The sequence below is a fragment of the Rasamsonia byssochlamydoides genome (assembly GCF_041956645.1).
Source record: "Rasamsonia byssochlamydoides strain NRRL 3658 unplaced genomic scaffold VTN77scaffold_17, whole genome shotgun sequence".
NCBI classification, from domain to species: Eukaryota; Fungi; Ascomycota; class Eurotiomycetes; order Eurotiales; family Trichocomaceae; genus Rasamsonia; species Rasamsonia byssochlamydoides.
In genome coordinates, this window is record NW_027192400.1 from 127,508 (window position 1) to 153,132 (window position 25,625).

The 25,625-nt window shown below is 49.8% G+C and overlaps 9 protein-coding genes across 9 annotated transcripts; 7 read left to right on the top strand and 2 right to left on the bottom strand.

The window, feature by feature from the left end:
* Positions 1–749: 749 nt before the first annotated feature.
* Positions 750–1,934, bottom strand: VTN77DRAFT_2191 (uncharacterized protein; the record flags this gene model as incomplete). The annotated part of the gene is made up of 6 exons (XM_069418004.1): positions 750–879; positions 929–1,101; positions 1,149–1,271; positions 1,327–1,481; positions 1,539–1,656; positions 1,710–1,934. 6 exons carry the CDS (start codon positions 1,932–1,934, stop codon positions 750–752), a joined length of 924 nt encoding a protein of 307 aa, XP_069279376.1.
* Positions 1,935–4,528: 2,594 nt separating this feature from the next.
* On the top strand, positions 4,529–5,884 carry VTN77DRAFT_2192 (uncharacterized protein; the record flags this gene model as incomplete). The annotated part of the gene is made up of 4 exons (XM_069418005.1): positions 4,529–4,717; positions 4,788–4,889; positions 5,443–5,597; positions 5,740–5,884. The coding sequence occupies 4 exons, from the start codon at positions 4,529–4,531 to the stop codon at positions 5,882–5,884; spliced, it is 591 nt and encodes a 196-aa protein (XP_069279377.1).
* A 637-nt stretch (positions 5,885–6,521) lies between these two features.
* On the top strand, positions 6,522–6,922 carry VTN77DRAFT_2193 (uncharacterized protein; the record flags this gene model as incomplete). Its single annotated transcript, XM_069418006.1, has 2 exons — positions 6,522–6,760; positions 6,901–6,922. The coding sequence occupies 2 exons, from the start codon at positions 6,522–6,524 to the stop codon at positions 6,920–6,922; spliced, it is 261 nt and encodes an 86-aa protein (XP_069279378.1).
* Positions 6,923–7,761: 839 nt separating this feature from the next.
* VTN77DRAFT_2194 (uncharacterized protein) lies at positions 7,762–9,478 on the top strand (the record flags this gene model as incomplete). The annotated part of the gene is made up of 2 exons (XM_069418007.1): positions 7,762–8,255; positions 8,311–9,478. 2 exons carry the CDS (start codon positions 7,762–7,764, stop codon positions 9,476–9,478), a joined length of 1,662 nt encoding a protein of 553 aa, XP_069279379.1.
* Positions 9,479–9,670: 192 nt separating this feature from the next.
* Positions 9,671–10,141, top strand: VTN77DRAFT_2195 (uncharacterized protein; the record flags this gene model as incomplete). Its single annotated transcript, XM_069418008.1, has 1 exon — positions 9,671–10,141. The coding sequence occupies one exon, from the start codon at positions 9,671–9,673 to the stop codon at positions 10,139–10,141; it is 471 nt and encodes a 156-aa protein (XP_069279380.1).
* A 1,091-nt stretch (positions 10,142–11,232) lies between these two features.
* Positions 11,233–12,076, top strand: VTN77DRAFT_2196 (uncharacterized protein; the record flags this gene model as incomplete). Its single annotated transcript, XM_069418009.1, has 2 exons — positions 11,233–11,657; positions 11,725–12,076. 2 exons carry the CDS (start codon positions 11,233–11,235, stop codon positions 12,074–12,076), a joined length of 777 nt encoding a protein of 258 aa, XP_069279381.1.
* Positions 12,077–12,654: 578 nt separating this feature from the next.
* Positions 12,655–15,152, bottom strand: VTN77DRAFT_2197 (uncharacterized protein; the record flags this gene model as incomplete). The annotated part of the gene is made up of 2 exons (XM_069418010.1): positions 12,655–12,969; positions 13,044–15,152. 2 exons carry the CDS (start codon positions 15,150–15,152, stop codon positions 12,655–12,657), a joined length of 2,424 nt encoding a protein of 807 aa, XP_069279382.1.
* Positions 15,153–16,389: 1,237 nt separating this feature from the next.
* Positions 16,390–18,894, top strand: VTN77DRAFT_2198 (uncharacterized protein; the record flags this gene model as incomplete). The annotated part of the gene is made up of 1 exon (XM_069418011.1): positions 16,390–18,894. The coding sequence occupies one exon, from the start codon at positions 16,390–16,392 to the stop codon at positions 18,892–18,894; it is 2,505 nt and encodes an 834-aa protein (XP_069279383.1).
* Positions 18,895–19,890: 996 nt separating this feature from the next.
* VTN77DRAFT_2199 (uncharacterized protein) lies at positions 19,891–20,739 on the top strand (the record flags this gene model as incomplete). The annotated part of the gene is made up of 1 exon (XM_069418012.1): positions 19,891–20,739. The coding sequence occupies one exon, from the start codon at positions 19,891–19,893 to the stop codon at positions 20,737–20,739; it is 849 nt and encodes a 282-aa protein (XP_069279384.1).
* Positions 20,740–25,625: the final 4,886 nt, after the last annotated feature.

Sequence of the window (25,625 nt, forward strand, 5' to 3'; positions counted from 1 at the left end):
GTGCACACCATCCGGAATGATCTGCAGCGGTGCCTGCGGAGTGGACTGCAAGGGCCCGCCAGGGCGGAACTGCGACGACACGCCCGCGCTGCGCCATGGGTCGTATTGTCTAGTCATGGAGTTAGTACCGACCAGCTTGAAAAAAGTTGGAATAAGCGCACCCGTTCGTCCAGATCAGCCGCGTCGTGTTGGTCAGGAACCAGCCCTTGGTCCAGCTGTTCACATCGGCGGCCGTCTTGCCCTCGGCGCTGCCGTACGTGTAGCCATCTTCCTCCGGGAAGAAGAGCGAGCACTGTCGCTGCCAGTATTCCGCGTTCACAAGACGCGACACCAGAGTTGTCACGTTCTCGGGCGCGCCGCTTGTCGAGTCAGTAGTTGCAACTTCAGTTTCCTTTTTTTTTCTTCTTCAGGGATATACATACTCCTGCCAGTAAAAGAATGGCTGGTTGCACAAGAACCAGTTCCACTGCCGGTTGATGGTGTTGCTCACAGACAGGTCGGTAAACATCGGGCTGGATTGGTTGTAGGTGTCAAGACATGCGATGCTGTCATTGCTGGTCCAGTAGCCATAAGACGCGCAATCTGCGGGCGAGTTAGAAGAAAGAGTCTCTCCCAATGCTGCTGACCTCAGACTTACATCCCGGGAAGAAGACGTCGTTCCACCACGACGCATAACCGCTCAGCGCTTTCTCCAATCCAACGCCCTCCGGTCCGGCTGCGATTGGCTGGTTTGTATATGCGTTCTGCCATCAGTCAGTATGAACTATGCCTCGTCTGAGGAAGGTACTCCCCTCCACATAATCGCAGAATTGGTAAACCGGAGGATAGTCGTCATAGAAACTGTTGGATTGCCACAGCCACGGTCCGTTCTCAAGGGCACTTCGTCATGTCAGTTATCGTATTTTGAAACGATGAAAATATCACTCACCTAGCGAAATCATCGTCATGCTCGAGCTCGCCAAGTCCGAACAGGTCTTTCAGCTGCTGCTTGGCGGTGGCATTGCCGGACTGGAGGATGCTGTCGACATAGTCCACGACAAGAGAGACATCCTTGCTGCAGTTGGCCGGCAGGCCCTGTTGCACAGTAACAAAGTATTGCCACTGTCGAAATCAGCTGCAGTCAAGTTATAGGGATGCAAAGAACATACATAATCATAGATCGCCTCCACCGGTGCGCTAGACGAGTGATACGCCCAGAAAGTCCCAGGAGATGTCGATTCCGTCCAAGCTGCTAGGGCACCGCTGTACGATCCACCAGACAGGACCCATGGCTGTTGTTGTCAGCATTTTTGTTATACCAAAAGAAAGTAATTCAAGTTCGCTCACAGCCTTGTCAGCATTGCTAGTTCCATTCGGGTCAAATGGCAGCTTGACCGTCTTTGCAAAGTAGGTCAAGTCCGCAATCGCCTGTTCGAGGGTGAGGTATTGCAGATTCTTGGTAGTCAGGGAATCGTATGGTGACGATTCACCATAGTATCGGTCTGGACATGATTCGTTCAGCAACCTGTTATTCTTCCATCTCTCTCAGGAAAACTGACGTTCAAGTAGGATGACTGCCCCTCCTATCTCCTGCGCAAAGAGACCGGTGATGGTCTCATTGGTCAAGTAACCCACGTAGCCCGACGCGTCTATCTCTCCGGGGGTGAAAAGAACGACCTGGCTGTCGTTAGACGTAAAAAGCTACATGGAGCGACATCTGGCCGGCTTACTGGAGACCCCGGTCCCTTCCAATATTCCGCATTCCACCAGTACCGCTGCGAAAAGGTTCCCAATTCCGGATGGGTGTGGTCGATGAGCTGCACAAAGGTCGCGCTTGCAGTTGTGGGCAAGTTCACATGAGCAGCGCGGGGAGGCAGAGGGTAACGATGCACAGCCGCAATGGCGACGGACATCAGACACGCCGACAACGTCGCAAGAGACGATAGCGAAGGCATCTTGAAGCCCGCACAAGGTGTTGAGCAGTCGTCCCGAACACGTGCGGAGGACGGAGTACTTGGGTTGTACGGCCCGCGAGAGACATCATCGCGGTCGACTCCATCTTATACGGACTACAGTCTTAAACAAGACCTGGCTTATTTCGCGTGATCTCCACTGAGTCCACTCACCTTCTGCATCCCCTGGCGATAAAGATGTCTTATCTGAAGTAACTGACTAAAACCGGATAAGCTGGTAGCTGGGCAGCCAAGCATTGCCTAGCCTAGCTAGCGATCTCCGCCTTGCTTGATAGAGAAGGTGGCAGTGTGATATCTGTTTAGCTAGCAGTAGCTATGATGTAGGTAGTTAGCTAAGAATAATTAAATCAGCCGGTCTGGATCCTTAAAGGATGCCAGCGTAGCATCGCGGGGATTAACCGTGGATAGTTCGGCCTAGACGATTATTATCTACAGGGTATTCCTTGTTAGTCATTTTTTTTCCTTGTGCGTGATAATCGAGGCAAAAGAAAACAAAATTCCTTCGTGATCGGCTTCGACTATATAAAGCTTTTCAAGAGATAATTTTGCAGAGTTAAGGTTAAACGATGTGACCCTAAATCAAGATCCCGCCCGAAACAATTTGACAAATAAGGAAGTAGCTATCACCATCCATGGATCTTGGATAGGCCGGACCTGCCTCATCCGGTTAGACCTTTTGCCAAGGTTGCTGATAGGCATGCACTCTCAAAACTATATAAACTGTCCGCCTCCTTTGATTTTGTTGTTACATTGCTAAACTGAGGATTTCCTCTCATTCACTTATTTAAAGATACTTATACATGCAAGAGACTCAGCCCCGATAGAAGTCAGGATTTTGAAAAACATATGTATATGCTACTGCCACTGTAACTTTGCCCACGTGGAAAATTCCCCACTCATATCGGCTTTGTTGCATAAAAAAAGCAATTACTCCGTACATACTCGCTGATATGTGCACAGAAGGGTCTGGTCTCTCCAGGGATACTTATGAGCTTCGAATATAAATAAACTAAATGAGTTTTAAAATTTCCCTTAGAGGTTTATGGTAATGTTAGAGGTCCTTCTGAAGCAACCTTAATAGTATCATACGGAATATTGCGCCAATTCCTGACTCTGTTTGGACAACCTCTACTCCGTATTCTTGCTTAAATTTAGTACATGATCTACATACATACAGTGGAGCCTTCTTTTTTTTTTTCGTCCCTTCTTCCAAAGGTGCCAAGTAAGTGCAGATCCCTAATTACATTATTAATGAGAAGAAGGAGCTTGAAGAACGATAAGTTACTTACTTAAAATCTACACATCTATATACAGAGTCCGTTGAGATCGTCTTGTCTTGCAACAGTCTCCAGTTAACTTGGCTGGTTGACACCAAGTAAGACATTACATAGCTACATAGAGCAGAGTGCTTAGTTAGGATCAAGATCTTATCTGGTCGTTTGTTGGGAAAGAAAGGCGTAGTCTTTGAATGAATGCAGTTAAGTTGTTATTTCCTAGGTGTTGCAGACTCAGCCAAAAAGAGGCACCATGGTACCAAGTTCTTGGTGAATCTGAACCAGGTATCGGCTGTGTCAACACTAGGTTATTTATTGAGGCAGTTATTTATTGCACCTCTTTTTTTTTTTTACAGCGTTTACTACACACGCGTGAATAGTCATCATTCTTATCTTGATCGTTAACATGCTGCTGTCCAATACCTTGTAGCTACTTACCAACATAGGTAGCTGTCTGATAATCGGCTGGGTTCTTGCTCTCCCCGCAATCAGCAATGCCTGGGAATAAACAACGTCATGCCCATGATTCTATTTGCTGCGGATGCAGTCATCCGATTGGATTGGATTGGGTTGTCCATACCGTATATTAATATTGGTGACAGCTGCAGCTGCAGAAAGCCCAGCTCGCCCCAGTTTTTCACCACATTCTCCCTATATTTGAATGGCTCTTGACTTTCCCGATTCTTGAAAGGATCATGCGAATCCCGTTTATCAGCAGATTTGCGATGCCTATGCCAGAGGATAAGAGAGGTGCGGAGTGCTTATAGGGTGAGCTGAGCGCCTTGTCGCTAAGAACATTGAGAAGCAGGAACTGAACTCGTGGTAGAGTTGCCGAAGACATCATAGCTAAATATTTTAGGCCAAAGAAGAAAGCAAGAAGAGACATGCTTGGCTCGTTTATCGAGCATTGTCTCACCCAAGCTGAAGCGGAGCAGGAGACCGTATTGCAGATGTAAGCCTGACCTGGGTGACAATGGCCTCCAGCTGATAAGACCGAGATTCGCTGGTTCCAATACAACTGCCACCAACACTCGAGCGACAGTCCTTTTCCTCATCACCTAACCGGCTGCAGTGACAAAACTACAGGCCGAACTGGCGCAAGCAGAAGCAGACGGTTGTCTCTCGAACCCAATCATCACGTTCGAAGAAGGCAAAGCATTGCCATATCTCCAGGCATGCGTGAAAGAAGGCCTGTAGATATGACCACCTGTCGTTGCTAATGCAGAAGGTCGTGCCTCCCGGGGCAGATTTCTAGGCGGTCGGTTCGTCCCCGGAGGCACGCAAGTGGGATACTCCAGCTGGATGGTTCACCACAACAAAGACGTCTTTGGCGCCGACGCCGACCTGTTCCGTCCAGAGCAATGGCTGGATGCAGACGACGAAGGGCTGCAGGCGACGAATCGGGTTCTGGATCTGGTCTTTGGCGCTGGACGCTACGCCTGTTTTGGGAAACCTGTCGCGATGGTTGAGGTCAGCAAGGTCATTGCAGAGGTAAGCACAACAATTACCAGGTCTGATGTGCAGATAATTCCTAAATACCTGCCGTGGTGCTGATTTCCAGATCTTCCGCCGCAATGAGATTGTCCTGATCGATCCTGCGAATCCGTGGCAGAGTGTGAATCGGAACGGGTTGTCCCTGCAATCCAACCTTGGGGTTCGAATAGTAAATCGGAAACATAATCTATAGGACGGAAAACAACCGTCAATAGACACACTATTGAGATTGCTTAAAAGGAATTATCCGCCGCGAATCTGTCTTTTGTCTACCAGATGCTGCTTTTTTTTTCCCCTCAATTTTTCTCAATTTTCCCTATTTTAAGATTTAATCAACCTCGTCTAGCATCAATTTGATTTCAAAGCCCAGAGCAAAAAGGACATAAGGAGCAAGATAGAATCCTAAGAATATAATAATAATAATCTCATCCATACAGAATAATAACATTTTTTTTTACACGTGAATATTCCGTACAGTTGCGTACATTGGTCAGGAACGAAGGAGGAGGAGGAGCCCTGTCGACTGACATCGGGCGTTTAACTCACTGACGATACGAGCGATATATATATATATAGATACAACTAGGTTGACATTGTCTTGAGCGTGCCATTTGGAGATCATGCTGGCGGCTGGTAGTTAAAGCTTAAATATAAATAGATAAACTTCGGAGTTATTATAGACTGCTGCTCTGATGGATGATGAATGACGATGACAATGGTAGGGAGCACATGGTTCCTTTCTCCAACGGCGTGCTGTGCACAAGCCTTATGGTACAGCCTGCATGCTGGTGGGGAAGCCTTTACCTACAGAGAAGGGAGGTCGACGGCCCATTGCATATTCGCAAAAGGCGCTAAATGCAGTATACGCAATCCCCAGGTCTGTACTGTACATAGTATAGTTGAATTTACCGCAAACGAAGGCTTTTTTCTTTCCCCTTCATTTTAGTCAGACCACTACTCAACCTGCCTGAAGTCTTCCTTCGTCGTCGACCCACAACTGGTTGTGCTTCAACGGCCAGTGGGGTGACCCCGCGCTGCTGGGTCCCGGAGATTTTTGGAGAGGTCAAAATACTGGATGGCCCGAACGGTCCGAATTTCAAGGGTCTGGTTCGGACCAAAGTGTGTCTTTCGGACCCTTGTGTTGACTCCATTTCGTACGTCTAAAAGCCAGTGGAATAATAATAATGGATGGATAGTAATAATGGATGGACTGTCGCCTGCATGCTGACTCGTCTTTGAGCACTGACCAATCGGATATCGCGGCATATCAAACAACAGCGGCAATGAATGGCAACTGCGAGGATAACGATAGCGATCAATATTGCAGCAGTAATGTCGACTACACCTGAGCGTGTCCATTAGATGATGAGAAGATGGCGATATATAGCTGCAACTGGGTATGGAGGATCCTTGTACATAGAGTTATTAATTATGGCCGAATATAAATGAATTGATGGCCGGCCATACCTCAGGGGTTATTATTATCCGACAACGCCGACACGGACAACGACTCGAAAGGGAGCAGCGCGGTCTGGGCGCGTCCCCGAGCGAGCGTTGTGGCCAGTGCACGTGTGTATGTGCATGTCGCCAGGTACCTAGAAGGTACCTTCGCAGCCAATCGTTAGCGAGCAGGTACCTGGGGATACCCACTATAATGCAGCCCAATAAGCACAGTCGTTAAGGCTTAAGAGCTCAGAAGCTTCGACCCAAGGTTTCGCGCCGAAAAAAGCTCTCCACTTTGATTAGTCTTCATCTCCCAAAGTCTATTGGCTTCGAGTCCTCTGTATAGCGCAACGGCAGCATGCCACGAAACATGCTGAATCCATTAAGAAAGAGGTGTCCTGCTCCCGTGGGCAGACTGGCGGAGCTTCACCAGCAATGGCACGTGTGGAATCGACCTCTGAATCGATACACGTTCGCTGAACTCGGCCTGCTCACCTCAACTGCCAGAGCTAGTGCCGCCGGAGGATGGTTAGTGGCTCACTGGCGTCTCCAGCTCGGCCAACAGCTGCGTGTGATTCCCCAAGTGGGGGAAGCCGAGTAAGTCGCAGCAAGCCCCTGAATCTGGGCTTCTGTTCGAACGATCATAATAATTCCCAATCCCAGCGCAGAGTTAACGGATCGCACAGGAAATTAAGTTTGTAGTTAACGGACGCGATGAACTCTCGTAATCGTACCAGACCGTCCTCGGGGTCAGGCTAAACGAGTAGATAGATGAGGCAGCAGGCACTGTATGAAGTAGATTCTCTTTCCTCTTGTCCTCTATCCGCTGTCCTTCGTTTCGTTTCCCTGCGGTGCCCTCGTCTCGTCCGAGGCGTTGCGACTGGACTCTGTGAGAGCAGGACCATTTCCCTCTCCTTTTTGCTCTCGTTCATCACCCAGCGTTGGCGGCAATTGGCCCCTGGAGCAGGGGTTTGGAGGGACGCAGAACTTGTCGAGATTCAGACCGACTGACACTCGCTTGCTGGCCTTGTGAATTGTCCTGTTGTTGATCTGATCCGTTTCTTTTTGCGACATCTTCCGACAAGTTTCATTGCTTTCTCTCTTTAGCGGTCGAAGTGGTTCGTTCGCAGGTCGTTCGCCCTTGGTGACCCCTTTGTCGCTCGCTCGAAACAGCGTCATCGTTTTCTCAGGCAACAAACTGGTTCTGAATTTGCGGCCCCGACTAGCAGGATAAGCGGGGTTTTTGCCTCACACCGCTGATTCTGTGGAAACGACTGCTGCATCTGGAATACTTTATCGTCTGCAATCTCTGCTTCCCCTGCATTGACTGCATTTGTGCAAGTGGTTGTGTCCTGCATTTGCTGTCAACACTGCACATCACAAGCTGTGAGTACTCCGTAGACGGATTACCAGGCACCAACTGTGGTCGCTGGTCACTACATCATCGATGTGCTCAGCAGCGAGTGGTGACGAAAGAGTGCTGACTAGTGAATGTCTCTGGTTCAGAATCAGGAAGCCGCCCCTCCTTTGTCAGCTCCCACCTTCATCCTAGATAGGAAAGCGCGACTCAGCAGGTACCTTCCTACCCATCACTCGCCATGGCATCTACTCCGGGCAGATCGCCTCCTCCAGAGGCCCTTCCGGCTGTTCCAGAGAAAGAGAACGGAAACGGCGTCCACCTGCATGTGGATTCGAAGAGATCGTCTTTGGGCTTCCTCCGTCGCTCGAAATCGACAGAACCGCTGGGAGAGCGCAAGGTCTCCGGCGGCAAATTCAGCAAGAAGATGTCGAAGGAACAAGCCAGAGAGGAGGAACTCCGTCGTCAGCGCGAAGCCATCCCGCAACACGCGCCCCGTCTCCCCGACCTCGTCCCGACGCCGCAGCTCAAAACATTCGGAGGCGAGGACAGACCTGATAGCGAGACGACCTCTCGTCCATCCGTTCCACCAGTTCCTCCCGTGCCCATGATTGACCCTTATGCGAGGACCGAAAGCATGACCCACCGCGGTCGATACAGCTATGCCAGCAGTGCGGTGAGCTCCGTCAACGGCCCCCGCAGACTGCGCAGACGCAAAGATCCAACCCCGTACAAGTGAGTGTTTTTCTGTCTGAGGAACTTGGCCGCGCTGCTGACAACGCATCGTAAGTCTTCTGGTTGTGGGAACTCGTAACTGCGGCAAAACGTCCTTCCTTGAGTTCTTGCGCAAGTCCCTTGCTCTTCCTCCGCACAAACATCCTATCCGCTCGCCCGACGAGTTTGATGAGCAGGCCAAGTCCTCGGCCAACTACAACTTCACTTCTCATTATCTAGAGACGGAAATTGAGGGTGAGCGGGTAGGTGTCACGCTCTGGGACTCCGAAGGACTGGAGAAGAATCTGGTCGACCTGCAACTGCGAGAGATCACTGCCTTCTTGGAAAGTAAATTCGAAGAGACCTTCACCGAAGAAATGAAGGTCGTGCGCTCTCCTGGCGTCCGCGACACCCACATCCACTGCGTCTTCCTGATTCTCGATCCGGTACGTCTGGACTCTAACATCGCCGCTGCGAAGAGGGCTGCCGAGAAAGCCAATGGCAGCATCCCGAGCTCTCCACGGATCGTTGGTATTCTGGACGAAGATCTGGATCTGCAAGTTCTTCGCATCATGCAGGGCAAGACGACGGTGGTGCCGGTCATCAGCAAAGCCGATACCATTACGACCGCTCACATGGCTTATTTGAAGAAGGCCGTCTGGGATAGTCTGAAGCAGGCCAACATTGATCCTCTCGAGATCCTGACCCTGGAAGAACAGGAAGACTCTTCGCCCTCTGAAAATGGCGATAGGTCTGATGAGAATGAAGAAGAAGAGTCGGAAGGGAAGTCGGCTGTCGAGAAAGAAGATGCAGACGATCAAACAGGTGAAGCGGATGCCCAGCCCGCAAGCGACGAGCGTCCTGCTCCAGGTTCCCCATCCAGCAAAAGTCAGACAACTCGCAAGTCGTCCGTCTCTGCTCCCTCGTCTGATGTTCCTCTAATTCCTCTCTCGATTCTGTCGCCGGATCCTCACTCATTGGAGTCAACGGATGGACCGGTCGGTCGTCAGTTCCCTTGGGGTTTTGCTGATCCTTACAACCCCGAGCACTGTGACTTTGTGAAGCTTAAGGACGCCGTCTTTAGGGAGTGGAGATCTGAGCTGCGCGAGGCGAGCCGTGAGATCTGGTATGAACGTTGGAGAACCAGCCGACTGAACCGCCGCGCGGGGAGCAGCGCACCAAAGCAATTCGTCCAGGGGCGATACGGACCGCCTCCGTTCAAGGGTGGCCGTATGACGCGGTGAGAATCAAGCATCGAGATGAGGGTTTGTATGTTGAATCGAGGCTGCCAACTATGTTCGTTCTTTTGTCTGCGATTCTTATAAACGTTGCGTGAGGTTTGCTTGCCAGGGGCCATGGAGGACACATCCTTTGCCCCTTGGTCTTGGAGGCTGAGCAACAATGCCTCTCTGAGAGCGTGAAGGGAGATTTATTCTATGTCCTTCCTCGGGGTTCTTTTCTGCGCAGCGGGTTTCTTGCCTTCATGTCACTCCTTCATTTCTTCGTTGTTTTACTTCGAGATCTTTTTCAATTCTTTCTACCCAGCGAGCAGTAATTGTGACGGCAGGATCGATCGTCATTTCAGCTCCATTATCTTCGTGTTTGATTCGTTTCACCTATTCGTTCAGTTCACGAGGGGGCCTGTCCATCGACTAGGTACTGCTGTTGATCCGGGAATATTCCCAGAGATATCCATCACGTCGAATCCTCCGGAGGAGAGCTTGTACAGCTCATTGCACTTTGTCTCTTATCATGTTGGCTGTTACCTCTGTGTGTCAACTTTGCTAAAGAAAAGCTGCGATATCGCGAAGTCTACTATTTCGTTTCTTCTCTCCTCTTGCTTCATACCCTTATTGTCATCCAGTTCTCTTCGAAGCTTGTTTGATTTTGCACTCAGAGTGTTTTGACGCCCTCAGATCGTGTGATATTAAAATTGCTCAGGCAGGCAAACAAGTTATTTCACTTTCTTCTTTTGACCAGTCTATTGTCAATTACCTGTAGTTTGCTGGAACTGGACTTGATTTTCACTCCCCTTCTGGGGTCTGGGCCTTCGCATGTGCTTACATACATGTGTGGCTGTTTGCAAATAGATGCTACTTAGTAGCTGATATTAACTTATTGTTTCTCTTCTCTTTCATTTTTTAACTGGTGATCTTTTTGGAACTGGATGATGGTGTTCACCATAGTCACTATGGTTGAGATGTGATGTCACCTGATCTTCTTTCCTTTTACGCATCTCAGCTGTGAAGGAGTAGACTTGTCGTCTGAGCAACTACCACAGAACTCACTTTTCACTCTCTCTGCCTTTCCTCATCACCTGAAGTCGTCAGAAGTGACAACTTCAGACTCATCCACTCCTGAGATAATTGTCTGATATCGGGGAAGCTGTCGATTACATGACAATGTTTACCGCCTTGCCATTCTCGATATAGACTCACATACTGATCATCTGTCTTTCTCTACTGTCTGACGTGATCTACTCTGTTGTGTTTCTTTCTAGTCTTCATTGCAATATTTGTTGTCCATTACAACGCTCCAGCATGGCAGACGCGTCACAGGACGATGTCATCGACTCATCCGAACACTTGATCTTGCAACTCCAACTGGAGGATCTGAACCGGATCAGGAGAGCTAAAGCAGGAGATCGCGACCAGGATGGTGGCGCGTCTGACGTCGAGTTCGCACGTCGGCTCTATCAAGAAGAGCTGGCCCTCCATGAACAGATTCTTAATGATCGAAGAATGGCCTTCGACCTTGCTTTCGGTATTGATCCGGACGGCCGTGGCTGGAAAAGGCAACGCCCAGGTAACGAAGAGCCAGGACGAGTGGCGAGGCGTCGTCTTAGCGAGCAGACCGCTCTAGAGGACAACGAGTGGAACGAGGTGTGAGTCGTCTGAGATTGCGAGGAAGGGCGTGAAAAAGGCTAATAATCGTCATCAAAGGTATTTACGTGCGACGTTTGTCGAGAAAATACTTCTCTTTCCTACCCTGCTCTCATATGTACTGCATGAACTGCCTTCGGCAATTCTTTGAAAGCACGTTCACTGACGAGGCTCTGTTTCCGCCCCGTTGCTGCCAGCGGCTGATTGACGTGGAACTTGTGCGACCATTACTGACTTCCGAGATCGTCGCTACGTTCGAGCGTCGAACGGAAGAGATCAACACGGCCGATCGCACGTATTGCTCTTCACCAGATTGTCCGACGTTTATATCTCCAACCACCATAGCTGATAACCGTGCGTCCTGTCCTCGATGCCACACGGTCACCTGCAGCATCTGCAAGAGAGCCTCTCACGAGGGAGAGGACTGTCCAGAGGATCCGGTCTTGCAGCAGGTGTTACAGATTGCTGAAGAACGTGGATGGCGGCGATGCCTGTCCTGCAAAAGAGTGGTGGAGCTCATTTTTGGCTGTAACCATATCACGTAAGTAACTGCTCCAGCCATACTAATGTTTTACTACTATAAGCTGACCTTTCATCCAATGTTATAGGTGCATCTGTCGTACGGAATTCTGTTACGCTTGTGGTCTGAGGTGGAAGACATGTCAATGCCCCATATGGGATGAGAACCGGTTGCTGGAAGCGTATCCGCAACGAGCTGGAGCCAACAATAGCGGTCAGAACAATAATCAGAATCGGCCTCAAGGCCAGCCCCAGCTCAAGCTCAAGCTCAGCCTCAGCCTCAGCAACAAGTCCAGAGGCCTGACCCCGCTCCTAATCCCGCTCCACAACCTAACAACGAACCCGCCGCAGAAGGGGACTGCCAGCATGACCGATGGCGACTCGTCCGGGGCGCCCACGACTGCGATGAATGTAACTGGCGTTGTGAACAGTTCAGCTTGAAATGCCGGTCTTGTCGAATCCAGCTGTGTCGGCGGTACAGGGACGCTGTGCAGTAGCTTGACGATCAAGTTCTCAGCAGAATGACTTTCTTTAACTGCTCAGGCCTGGACGTCTATGCTACTTGCCTACTTGCTTGCTTGTGGCTGGTAGCCTGTTTGTTGCAGCTCACGACGATCAACATTATTCATTGATGTTCATCATCTGGAAACTACTACTACTCGATGAAACTCGACTCGACTCAGCTTGTTCGAATCACGTCACGTCAAGTCAAACGTCATGAATGAAAGCTTGCTGCTGGTAACTAGCTAGGACCATCTCTCTGAGACGAGACCTGTGTGAAGGAAAGAGGCGAGCAAAAGGGAGGAATTTATCAGTTGACTCCCATCGTTGAACTGAATGAATGGATGGATGGATGGGTGAATGGACGGATGAATAGGATGAGATGAATGTACATTTCGAAGTTCTTATACTGCTCTCGTTCATAGTGTCAGACTAAGCTATTGTGTATTCTTACATGGCATGCCATTCTATCCCATCTATGCATAACATCATCAGACTTTAACATTATGACTACCAAACTACCGCCCACCCCTCGTCAACACCTCCGAACTCCTCGCCAACTCAATACAGAACTCCCCCCACTCACTCCCTCCACTGGTGGTGAGCACCTCCTGCGCAATGGCCTCCTCGACGCGCTCCTTGTACCGCTTGCGGTACTCATGCTTGACCATCTCCAGATGTCGTGGCTCCCAATGCAGTCGCACAAGACGCGAGATGAGCAGCTCGGAGCGCTCGCGCCCGGAGCGGGATTCGCGGATGGCCTGGTGCAGCAGTAGGGCGTCGCGCATCGGGCGGTTTATGACGCCGTTGAGGATGTGTGCGAGGGTTTCGCCCTGTAGCCTGCGTTAGCAGTCATCCTTTCTGTGATCTTTTTAACTTCTAGTCGTGGAAGTGGTTGTTTTCTTACGACTAAATTCCTCGACTTATTGATCATCGCCTTCGCAAAGTTCTGTCGGTAGATACTCTCATACACCCTCAGGACCTCCCTCAGATGCGCATCGCTGCGCAGCACAATGATATAGATCATCGCCGTCTCGCCGCCCTCTCGCGACACCAGCGCATGATGTAGGTCCTGCACATCCTGCTGGACGAGCTGCACATCGACCGTATCGCGCTCAGGCTGTCGCCTCTCCTCCAGCGCAAGGAGGATCGCCGTGCGGAACTTGTCAGCTTTCAGCTCCGCCTTCATGCACCGCTCCAAACTGTCGCCATACCGCGGATCGCGGAAACAGGCCTTGATCTCACGGATCTCGGCGTTGGTGCGGCCGATCAGCGACTCGATCAGCAGTTCCCGCCGGGATGTGCCTGCTTGGTAGTAGTAATTCGCCCAGTAGGCCTCGGACTCCCACCGCCCCAGGGCCGTCGCGTAGCAGGCTTTGCCGAACGCTGTGCTGCCTAGCTTCAGCTTGATGTGTTTCGCGATGTTGATCCCTTTGCCGTGGAGCTTGGCGTGGTTTTTGTACTCTGCTCGTAGGTCGAGGATCTCGTCGCTTGACAGGAACGGGAGGATCTTGATCAGCGGGCGGATGTCGACGCTGAGGTGGTGCGAGAGGGCCTCCTTTAGGGCGAGGGCGTCGTTGGTAGGGTTGTAGAATGATACGCGCTTGCTGCGGGTGCTGGGGGAGATGAGGATTACTTCGGCGTCGCCTTTTCCGTTGTGGCTGTAGGATTTTGATTTGTGCTCTGTGCTCTGCTGCTTCTCTTGTTCTTTCTCTTTCAGATTCTTACGGTCCTTGCTGTCGTCTCTCGACTTGCTCCTGTGGTGACCGTGTCTCTTCCGTCCGTCAGAGCCCGATCCACCTTCCAACCCATCCAAATCGGAGATGTCCTCGTCCAGTCTGGAAGAATACACCCTCGGAGACGCAATGGGCGAGGGCATCGGAGAGATTGACTGATACGTGCCTTTGTAGGCTTCTAGTAGTGGACTCGCTGGCGGTCGACCACCACCAACAGAGAGGTTGTTAGCCGACGAGACGGACAGACTGTGCGGACGAGGACGTGCGGCGCTGCCCGGGGCGATCTCGACAAACTGCGGCTCGCTGCTTTGCGTGTACGGTTTCACGAACTGGTTGGTGCTGGACTGTGTGTAAGGCTGCTTGGTCGACTTGGACGTGTACTTGATGTTGCGGTCTGGTTGAGCGTACTGCCATTGTGGCGGGTTTGCGTATGACGAGTGGGCGCTGGCGTAGGCGTGAGCATAGTCTGGTGCAGCTGATACGGGTAAAAACGCTCCTGGGGGCTGCGCTGTGGGTGGAAACACTGCTGGAGGCTGCATTGGTGCTTGCGAGCTGGGCAGATAGCCAGGAAGCTCTGCCCCCTCCGCTGGTAATGGAGGCTGTGCGCCACTGTAACTGGCATGTCTCTTCTCGCGAAACTGGGCTGGCTGCGCATAGGAGAACCGCTCTGGTCTCGCATAGCTGGGATGACTGCCCGGCGCATCATCCAAATCATCCCAGAGATGGTACGTAGCGCTCGACGAACGGACATGGCCATGACTCTTCTCGTCTCGCGATGAATCAGGATACTGCCTTCCAGGAACGGCACCACTCTCGCCATACGCCAGCGCCGACAGATCCGAGTCGGTGGACGAGTCGTCTGAATCGCTTGCGTAGGTTGGCGAATGGCGATAGTATTTTCGCTCCTCGTCGCCTTCTGACTCCGATCGGTATCGCGACGCCGACTTGCCTGCTGCTTCCCGACGCCTGCTCACATCACCGTCAGACTCTGAATGATAGTACCGGTCCTTAGCACGCTCTCGAGCGCGGTACTTGTCCTCCTCTGAGTCGGAACGGTCATATTTGCTTCGACTGCGACTGCGACTTTTCTGCTCGCTTGCCGATGGGTAGCGCCGTGCATCCGAGTCGGAGTTATCGTCATCATGGTACTTCTTGTGCGCCTTCTTGCTTAGCTCTGATGATGGTGAGCGCGCTCGACTGTCGCGCGACCGGGAGCGCTCCCTGCTGCGAGACTTGGAACGCGTCCGCGAGCGTGGATCGGGGACTTGAAGCGTCGACATGCTACTGCAGCTGCGCTCTGATCGTTGATGCGGGGTAGAGGTATGGGCGGTTTGAATCTCTAATTAATTCAGAAACGACGACAACGACAGCAAGCGAGCAACGGTTCAGCCTTGAAGGTCAACGAAGATGCCCAGAAGAGAAGAAAAATGGCAGTTCGAGCCTTCTTGACGAAGGGATGAGAGGGTCGGAGTACTCCTCGTGAGGCTGAAACGCCGCCATCGTATTCGAGCGGATGGATCTGCTGCCAAACCTGCTACCAACAGGGGCGCTTACTTCCAGCGACTCTATTAGTCTGACGCTGACCCGCCTCAGCTGAACAGGGAGCGTGTGCATTGCTCATCTGTCCACTTGTATGCAGTCTTGATGGTGGTACGGTTGCTGCAGATGCGGCTTTCCCGTCTGTGTGACCATACGAGCCTTGACAGGACATTTCCCGGCATCCTCCAATTGCACGAGGTCCAGAAACACTGCAGAGGAAGACTGTCAGTGGTCGCTGCTCGAGGACACCAGCGAACACTTGAAGATGACTTCCGAGGTAACAGAACCAGTCGCTGAGCTCAGATTCTCCTGGCCATCTGCAAGCGCGGAGGAGCCCCGTCAGGACCAATGAGTCGATGTGATCGTGACCAAACTAGAATGCTAATAATAGAGAGATTATGGATGGACTTACTAATGCAGCCTTCGTTTCATCACTGGACCAGCGCTAATAATCCTCCGCACGTTGACTGGCAGAGAATTGTGCCATTGGCGGCTACAATGCCCCGCATTCGGTATACAAGTACGTGCTGCACGGAGTACTCAGCAATCTGTCTACACTTCCTATCGCGTCGATTTGATGTTGACTAATATCGAGAGAATTAGACAAATTGATGAAACAAAGTCCGCGAGTTTACTGGAGTTCTTCTCGTTCCCACATTTGTCTTTCATAATCCACGCTCGTCCCGCAGGAGGATCGTCCACAGAACATGGCTATGCAGTCAGTCATCTGCCAGCTACAACAGCATATCACCTCTCGGAGAGTACTCCGTGGAGTACCTAACGCCCACCATGCCTTCGCCTATAATCTACCGGCCAGACTCTCGGAGGATCCAGTCATAACACGACAAATGACCCGACCGGCCCAATTCTCGGCCATCACTGCTAAAGCGGGGCAGCAGTATATATAGACAGCAGTATATAGATAGGGAAGAGGCGCAACAGGTCCAGGGAACAGACATCGTCTGAGGAAATCGCATCATGGCCAATTCTGTTGTTTTTACGCCAGCCCTGGGCCAGACAGTCGTCGTCCCGGCTGGCACGTCCGTCGTCATCTACGCGTCGAGCCCGACTCCGGTCGAATTGACCGCGAAGATTGCTGGTCAAGACGAGCAGATCCCGTTCACACAGGTCCAACTCGACTCGATCGGTCAAGAATCGCTATTGACCTACAAGCTTGGCTTCTTTCTCAACAGTGGACACCAGGATATCGTCATCTTCGACAACGGCAGAGAACTGGGCAAGATCTCCTTCGTGCAGATCCAAGCCACCGGCGTCAACCAGGAGTTCGTGACCGAGATTCTCCTCGAGGAGGGCGATGAATGGAAGAGCCAGAGGCTCGACTGGCTCAATGTCCATGACTGGGAGGGCTGGGCTTGGTATCGGCCGCGAGAGACGTGGATTGAAGCCTCGTTCACCCATCTGAGCCAGCTGTCCCCAGAGACGCCTACGCACAACCTCTTACTGCGTCCTGCAAGCGCGGAAATTGACCCCCGATCAGTTCTTGCCGTGTTTCCGGCGTCCTCCCGGGAGGCCTTCGTTACGCTCAGCGCGGCTCGCAACGGTGACCCGCCAGGCGTATACGCTCGTGTCAGACGCATCAAGAAGGGAGGCCCGATCAAGGTCTATGTGACTGGCAAACTCACCGTCCACAAGGGTACGACGACAGCCATCCGCAGCGCTGTCAAGATTGCCCGTGCGAAATATGGCCTCTCCAGCACCACATTCATCAACAACTCCAGCCCGAACCCCTTTGATCGTCTTGGCTTCTGCACCTGGACCAGCATCGGCGAGAACGTCCCCCTCACGATCGATCTAATTGATAATCTTGTGCAACTGCTGCGCAGAGACAATGTCCCCGTGGGCACGTTCCTCATCGACGACGGCTGGCAGGACATCCGACGCGGGCAGAACGGCGCAGAGAAGACCAGAGGCCTCTGGAGCTTCGGGACCTGGGACGGCATGAAGAGCAGCCTCGCCGAGACAGTCAACCTGATCAAGCGGACCCTGCCGACGGTGAAGGACCTGGGCGTGTGGATGACGTTGGCCGGGTACTGGAATTCGATTGTTCCCGACTCGCCCCTGGCGCGGAAGTACGAGATGCGTGTGTATCACCTCGATCGAGACAACGTGCGTGGCATCCACTGGCCAACTCAGGATTTCGACGGCCAGCAGTCCGGCTCCATCTCAAGGCCCGAGAATCGAGTCTGGTGTCTGCCTCCTCCGCATCAAGCGTACGCTTTCTGGAGAGACTATTTCCGTACCTGTGCCGAGGCGGGTATTACTTTCGTGAAAGTCGACAACCAGGCCTATGGGTCTTTCTTGCAAGGTGTCGACGGAGGCGAGGAGTTCGTGGCCCTATGGGATGGCGTGACGCGAGCAGCCAACGAGACATTCGGCGAGAACCGCGTGATCCACTGCATGGCGCATTACGAGCGCATGTTCAACGGCGACATTGGCATGGGCGCGGCGACACAAGGGAAGAGGATCGTGATCCGCAATTCGGACGACTTTGGCCTGCCGCGCCGCAACGTCCACCGCGACCATATCCGGTACAACATCTTCAACGGCATGCTGCTGTCCCATCAGTGTCTGACGCTGGACACGGACATGTTCATGACGAGCGCCCAGTGGCCGGAATACCATGCCGTGCTGCGCGCGTTCTTCAACGGGCCGATCTTCCTCGCCGACAAGCCGGGGGCGGGTGATCCGCGTGTGCGGTCGAAGTTGATCGGGCGTGCGCCAGACGACGACTCTTACCAGGTGGTGCGTGCGCCGACGGTCATCCGTCCTCTGAGGCGGAATGTGTGGGAGCGATTTTTGGACGCTGGCAGGGGAGCATCTCTCAAGGGGACGTCTTACTTCCCGGAGAGCGAGTCTGCTGCCATCGTACTGTGGAACACGCGTGAGGACGGGGTAGATCACAGCGTGGACGTTCTTTTCGAAGGCGATCTCCTCGACGCGTTGGACAAGAGCACTGACAGATTGTCTGGTGCATGGGAGGGCGTGATATGGGCAGCGAACGCGCGCAAAGCAAAGTCCGTCCGCTTAGACCCAGCTCTCGCAAGCTCTTCAGACTGGCAGACCATCTCCTCAGAGCCTGTGGTAGCAGCGTCACTGGCTCCACAGACCGCAGAGACTGTGACCGTCGCGCCATATCACACTGTGGGCACAGCCCGAATTGCGAACCTCGGCCTAGTAGACAAATACGCCAGTCTGGCGGGGATCGCGAGTTCTCGTGTCGACGACAACCGCCTCTTGACGGAGATCAAGTTCGATGGCGTTGTGGGATTTGTTGTGGCAGGGGACGTCACAGCGGGCGATATTAAAGTGACGGTTGATGGCAATGCGCTTGGTATCTTGACGGAACCGCTGGGCGAGCTGACACTGGTGCAGGTGGATCTAAGCAAAACAGCCAGGACGGGAAGCAGTGGTTCGATTGAAAGAAGTACCTGGATGGTGGAGATACGTATTGAGAAGTCTTGAGATTTGTTTCTCTGTGGTCTACAGGATAGATGGAGACTCTTATAAGAGGATATGCAGAGTCACTATTTCGTGGGCAGGCTAGATCTATTTATTAAGCACGGTTTGCATCAATACTAACACTGTCACTCCTTTGTGAAGTTTATGATTTTAATTACTTACTCTCTAGAGAGTATCATAATACAGACATCTGTCTTAGTCTGTATACCTTACCTACCTTGGTACCTACGTAACCTGGATATGTATATATGTACATACATAGCTCTCTATATGCTGCAAATGGCCGGTTCTGTGTGCCTAAGTGAGCCCTAGCTTATTCATGCACGCCTACTGTAAGATAAAATAAGCTCCGCCTCAGTTTCTAATCTCCTCCTACAAACTTGTATATTGCCTCTAGAGACCTCCAAGATAGACAGATAGGTTCAAACCCTTTCTAAGTTTCATTTCTCTCTCTCTCTCTCTCTCTCTCTCTCTGGATACGGTATCAACCCCACCACGAGGCAACTTGGCCTGCTTGCGGAGACTAATGTACTCTGTACTGCATATGATACCGGAGATCACCCGAGAATCTCCCCGACAGCCAATATCTTTCTCCACCTTACCCCGCGGGGTATCCTCTTTAAGTATAGGTCGTTAACTACCTACGAATATCCATACATACATAGGTAGATCCCTCCTGGTACTAGGTATGTATAGACATACATATCTAGTAGAGATAGGACATGCACGTCCTGCACTGGATGCAATTTCCCTTGGACTTGCATCTATAAAAGGCGCATACATAATTAGGTATAGTCATAGTCCTGGCAATTGCGTTAATTAATTACTGATTGAAGATAGATTCGATACCCCTGTCGTTTACTTCCTTTCTACTGTCCCATTTTCTCTCTGCGTGTCCTACCTCTGATCGAAATAAATATTGCTATCAAGTTCGCTACAACCCATCCGATCTCTCTTGCAGAATCACAGAGTCAGTCAGTCACACAGCCAGAAATCAGCATGGCAACCCCCCTCACCCGCGTCGCAACCGACAAAATCATCCTCTTCGGCGACTCCATCACCGAGCTGAGCTCCGACCAGTCGCTAGGCTTCAACCTCGCCCCAGCGCTGCAACACGAATACTTCCGCAAACTACAAGTCATCACTCGGGGTTACGGGGGGTACAACACCGAGCATGCGCGCCACATCCTCGAGCCAATCCTGGACTTCGAGACGGCTGGCAACTTGTGCAAGATTCGTCTGCTGACGATCTTCTTCGGGACGAACGATGCGGCGTGGAACGATCACCAGTTTGTCCCCCTGGACAGGTACAGGGAGAATTTGAGGGATATGGTATGTCTGGCGAAGGGGAGGGGCATCCCTGTGATTTTGATCGGCCCTGGGCCGGTGGATGAGTATGCGCCTATGGTTCAGGGAAGTGCCAGTGAGAATGGTGAATACGAGAGGACAACCCTCCGCAATAGGGAATATGCCAATGCAGCGTGCGAGGTTGCAGCAGAGACGGACGTCCCCTTCATCGACCTGTGGATGGCGCTCTTGCGGTCAGAAGGCTGGGAGGAAGGGGCGCCGATTCCGGGGAAGAAGCCCTCAAAAGGAGAATCAGAATTCGACGGCAACACCAACACGAACGACAAGGAGAACGACCTGCGCGACCTGCTCACCGACGGGGCCCATTTCTCCGGCAAGGCGTGTCGCGTGTGGTTCGACCTGCTGCGGCAGACCATTCGTGAGGCATTCCCGGAGCTGAGGACGGAGAATCTCCCCACAGTACTGCCGCATATCTTTGATATTGACCCGAAAGATTTGCCGGGATCGTTATGGCAGGACGTTGTTGTGAAGAAGGAGTAGGTAGGATAGAAGGAGGTCGGTCAGTGGGAAGAAGGGGGTTGTCTGTTTGCTTGCTTGGTTGGTTGGAGTTGATTGCTTGGGGTTGGTTGCATGTATGTATATAGAATTGGCATAGGAATGGAATCCTAGCTAGTCGTACGCTCTGGATATGATTAAGTGAGTGATGATTGGATATGTAGGCAGGCTTATTACGGCACAAAGTGGTAATGGATTGAATGCTGAGAATTAGCTTGTCTGAAGGGGAAAAAAAAGACCAGGTATAGACTGTTGGTCTAGGATAGGATAGGAAGTTGGCTACCTGACTCTGTACGTGAATAATTCTATCTAACCAAGGACCATAATAATAATACTAGTTACTACATATATCACTAAAAAGCAGACAAACGAAAATGAATATCCTGCCTAAACTACACAATGGATCTACCATATACGCTGAGAATTGAGATACATGTAGATTTATAGTGCGCAGATCGATAGTAGATTTTAATGAAAAATATTTTCACCGTATGGTTATTTTTATTTTTTTTTATTTTTAAAAAACAGACGTATTCTCCTAAAGCGGACCTCTATAACCGCCTGTATATTAGATACAATCACCTATCTTTGCGATGTATCCTCATTTTAACTAACTAGGTGAAATCATGCAAAATACCACAAAAAAATACAGGTAAGCCAAAAAGAAATTGCTAGATAGGTTATAGGATAAATGTATAAATAGCCTAGTTAGTAGTTAGATAGATAGCTTTGTATACCTGTCCAAGTAAATTTAGTATATGACATATCGACATTCTGGGAGCTTACAATCTAGTTTTAAAACCATGCAACTTGCCTAGGTACTTGCGACAAGGAAAGTGATGGAAATCAACCAAATATGGGGGAGTTTTCGGCTTATAAAAAAGCCTATCTTTATGTTCTTCCTTCATCTTTCGTATTCTTTTTTTTTAGTAGAGCAGTCGTTAGCCTTACAATATGATCTCCTTCAGTCTCTGATAACATTGAATTCTAGGCAAGAGAAACATTAGATTCTAGGAAAAATTGTTGAATTTTATTTCAGGAAAATGATCTTTTCAAAAAAAAATATGAGCGGCCTTTCTTTATGTAAGATAGTTTCTCTCCACCACACAACCTCAAAAGTTCTAGATATGTACTGTATATAGTTTAGATATGGCCTAGTGATTAGTTAGATGGATTTGGATAGTTTAGTTTCTTTCTAGGTATAGAAATAATAAAACAAACAGACACACACACAAAAAACTCATTTCTTACCCCAAAGAGTAGTATTATAAAGGGCTGGTATGAAATTGTACCCTTCGAATCCAGCCTCAGGTGGGAATGGAAGTAGTTCGTAGTTAGTAAGAGGAAGTAATTATACTTTCTTTTTTCTTATATCAATAATGGCTGCTCTTTTATAACGTTATTATTATTATTATTATTTTAATAAGCGGTTTACAGAGGAGAAATTGAGAATGATGTTAACGGGTTTGGGTGGTCCCGTATAGCTATATCTATATCTATGTCTATAGACTCTAGGGGATATTCCAGTCTTTCTTTCTTTCTTTCTTTCTCCCACTTCTCAATTAACAATTATTAAAGGTATAAAGGTGACATACTGACTGATGATAAAAATAACTGACGACTTTATTAATAATAATATAATATTACCTACCCCTCTGGCATTCCGTACCTGACAATCTACCACTTAGGTATGTACTTACCTGGCATGGCATCTATATTCTCTTCTATTTAATTATTTAATCAAAGTCGGTGGCTACTGACTGCCTGCCTGTCTAAGCAAGAGATTCATTTATTCGGACTACCTAGATTCTAATACTGATTAAGTACTTATTACTTAACTAATATCTACTGGTAGAACAGCTACCACCCAGATTTAACAATAGTACATTAATAGTAACTACAGGGAGAATAACCACCTAATTAAATAACCACGATTGACTGACTCATCAGACAGACCTACTCCTTTGCATTAGGTTGGTACCTAGGGTTGGTTGGTCATTATAGTGGCACTGTGGCAGCCAGTCTATCGGCAAGATGAAAGAACGAAGAAAATGCTTTGCTTGCTAGCTTGCTTGCGAGATTGTATTGTATGGATGGATGGATGGATGGATGGATAGGTAGATGGAAGGACAGGGAGAACGAATGGACGGACAACGCCACACAGGCAGTCCAATCCAATCCATCCAAATACGGTAAATACGTAGGTACCAAGGTATGGCTGTATGTAGATGCAAAAGGATTCAATCGATCTGATCGGATCGGATCGGATCTGGTTCCTAGAACAGACATACTAAGACGCGGTCTTCATTCCCATTTCTAGCTAGCTGACCAGACGAGCGAACAATGATTCAGTCACTTAGTCATATTGAACAGAACATGAAATCCCGCCCATGTAGTGTGTTCCATATTTTGTTGCATTGCAAGGAAAATGCCCATCACCCATCAATAACATAACCATCTTGATTCCATCCTGCAAGTTGATTGCGAAATCTGTTGCAATTCACGACCTCAGCCAGCCAAGCAAAGCCATTACCAATCCCAACAGAAAAGCACAATCATTGTAGAACAATAGCATAAAGCAAGCAAATCCCTCTCAGAGGCAGTGTTGATTCAGCTTATGCGGTCGGGTTCGGGTTCATCTGGAGGAAGTTCAGTTAGCCACTGCTCCAAGACCAGCCAGTTCACAGTATCTTTGGCTCGTTTGTCCGTCAGGTGCATACCTTCCGCTTGCCACCAGTCAAGGTAACGTTAACGAATCGACGAGTGTAGAGGATTCTCTTCCGGGCACGGCCCTTGGGAGTCTTGGGCTTGTCGGTCTTGTCGACCTGTTTATCGCAGGGCTGTTAGCAGACGTCTTCGAATGGATGTACCTGAGTACATGTAATGTATGTACTTGGATGAGGGCAACTTGCCTTCGGAGTCGCAGCCTTGACTTTACCCGCACGGGCGAGGGATCCGTGGACTTTACCCATGTTGATTTAACGTGAGACTTTCTGGATGGAGTCGCACTTAAGAAGCGATGGAAGTAAAGCAGGTATTAATATTTCAGATGGCAAGTCTGTGATACTGCGATAGCGGGCTGTCTTTGATCGATGCCGTTGTCTGCAACTCGACTAGGTAGGTAGGTGGTCGAAAAAAGAAGTTGTGAGCTGTTTTCCAAGGTTGGCTTAGTAAGGTGCTTATGCGCTGTAATTACGGAAATTTGAATTACAGCCCATTTTGCCTGAAATATACGGAGTTGTAATTAGCGTAATTGGTCATCAAAAACATTTGGAACCAATAATATGGCGAAAAAATATAAAAACTTTCGTTTATGCCGTAATTACAGAAAAAGGTATTTTTTCAATTTCTGAAATAGAAATTACAGCCTGCATCCCTAAGATTCCGTCAGAGCATTTATCATTGACTAGTTCGCAGTGGTAAGGCATCTTCCCGATTGGGACTGGAAAGATTCCAGCACTATTATACAAGATCTGGATATGTCTTCTCTTTCATCTTATCTGGAGGCTGCTGGTCAACCTCAGTGTCTTCCATCTAATAGTATGGAAGATTGTGTATAATGTGATGACCTTTACGCAGGCCTTGAAAAAGGTAGAGGATGCATATCTGATTTACCTGGAGCTTACCAGACAGCTAGAGAAGAATGAACGTGCAACGTGTTCAAGAGCCCTCAGAAAGGGACAGCGGATCTCAACTGTCGTCCGGGATAGTATTCTAAAGATCATACACGGAGAGGAATGGAACCAGCTCAGTGATGAGCAGAAGCGAGATCACTAAAACTCTTTTAGCAACCAAGAGCGGTTTGCAAGCTGTCTTGGGTCGGCGTCTTGCTGATCTGTGACAAAGATTTGGTCTCTAAAATGTACGCCCCCTTTCCCCATCGTTATTTGCCCTCAGATAACGAATCTCACTTCGTAGTAATAATACAAAATTCATTGATGCTCAAATTGATGTGCTTATATGATATGCCTCTAACACCCGTCCGGGAACACTCGCCCTATTTCAGTCATTGGGGCCGATTACGAGAACTCTCATGTTCGGGCAGATTTCGAACGATCTGATTGACGCCATTCAGATTAAGAATATTACTTGCTTGGTAGAGGGGATTTAAACCATGCAAATGAATCGAATGATGCAGCTTTAAGCTATCAGCATATTGAAAACCCTTTGTTGCCGGTTAACACGCGGGTCACTGCAAAAGAAGTCGCGTCTTCTTTCCTTGAATAGAAATGACAAATTTCTCAATCCATCTCACAAGGCCGCTGCCTTTGTGACACCTGGAACGTTCATGTTGTTGCCTTTTGACCAGCTTTTCTGCTACAGATACCCTATCTTTAGCCTTTCTTGATCTTGTTTCCCTCTCTCTCTCTCTCTTTCCCCCCCTATTGAGTGTCCTACTGGTGGGACGATCAGGGCATCTTGTCTTCCTTCTCTCAGTGTTCTGCTCTTCTTTTGCTTCTCTGATGCTTTTTCTTCATGTGTGTGCGCGGGTCGTCATACACAACTCGGCTCTTCGATTATACCATCTTCCTGTGAAATATTGCAGGAGGAATTTAGAACCCTGTCTAAAGGATATTGGATCCAAATTCCGGTCCCAAATGACACTGTAGGTGCGTATGTAGGCATACTGAGGGACACTGCTTTTTGAGAATCCGGCGGCGACAGAAGCCTTCGCCTTATGACATGTAATTCATTGTGGTTCTGCAGTTTCCAGACAGGCAGCCACCTTGCATATCTAGCTGTGCTCTCTGAGGAACTGCTTACCTGTTCTGAGGGTCTGAGACCCACTATGTTTAATCTCGGATCTTCATAGCTTCGGCTTCCCCAGATTTTACTCGCGTTTGGTTCTGCTGAGGATTTAGTTCGCCCCA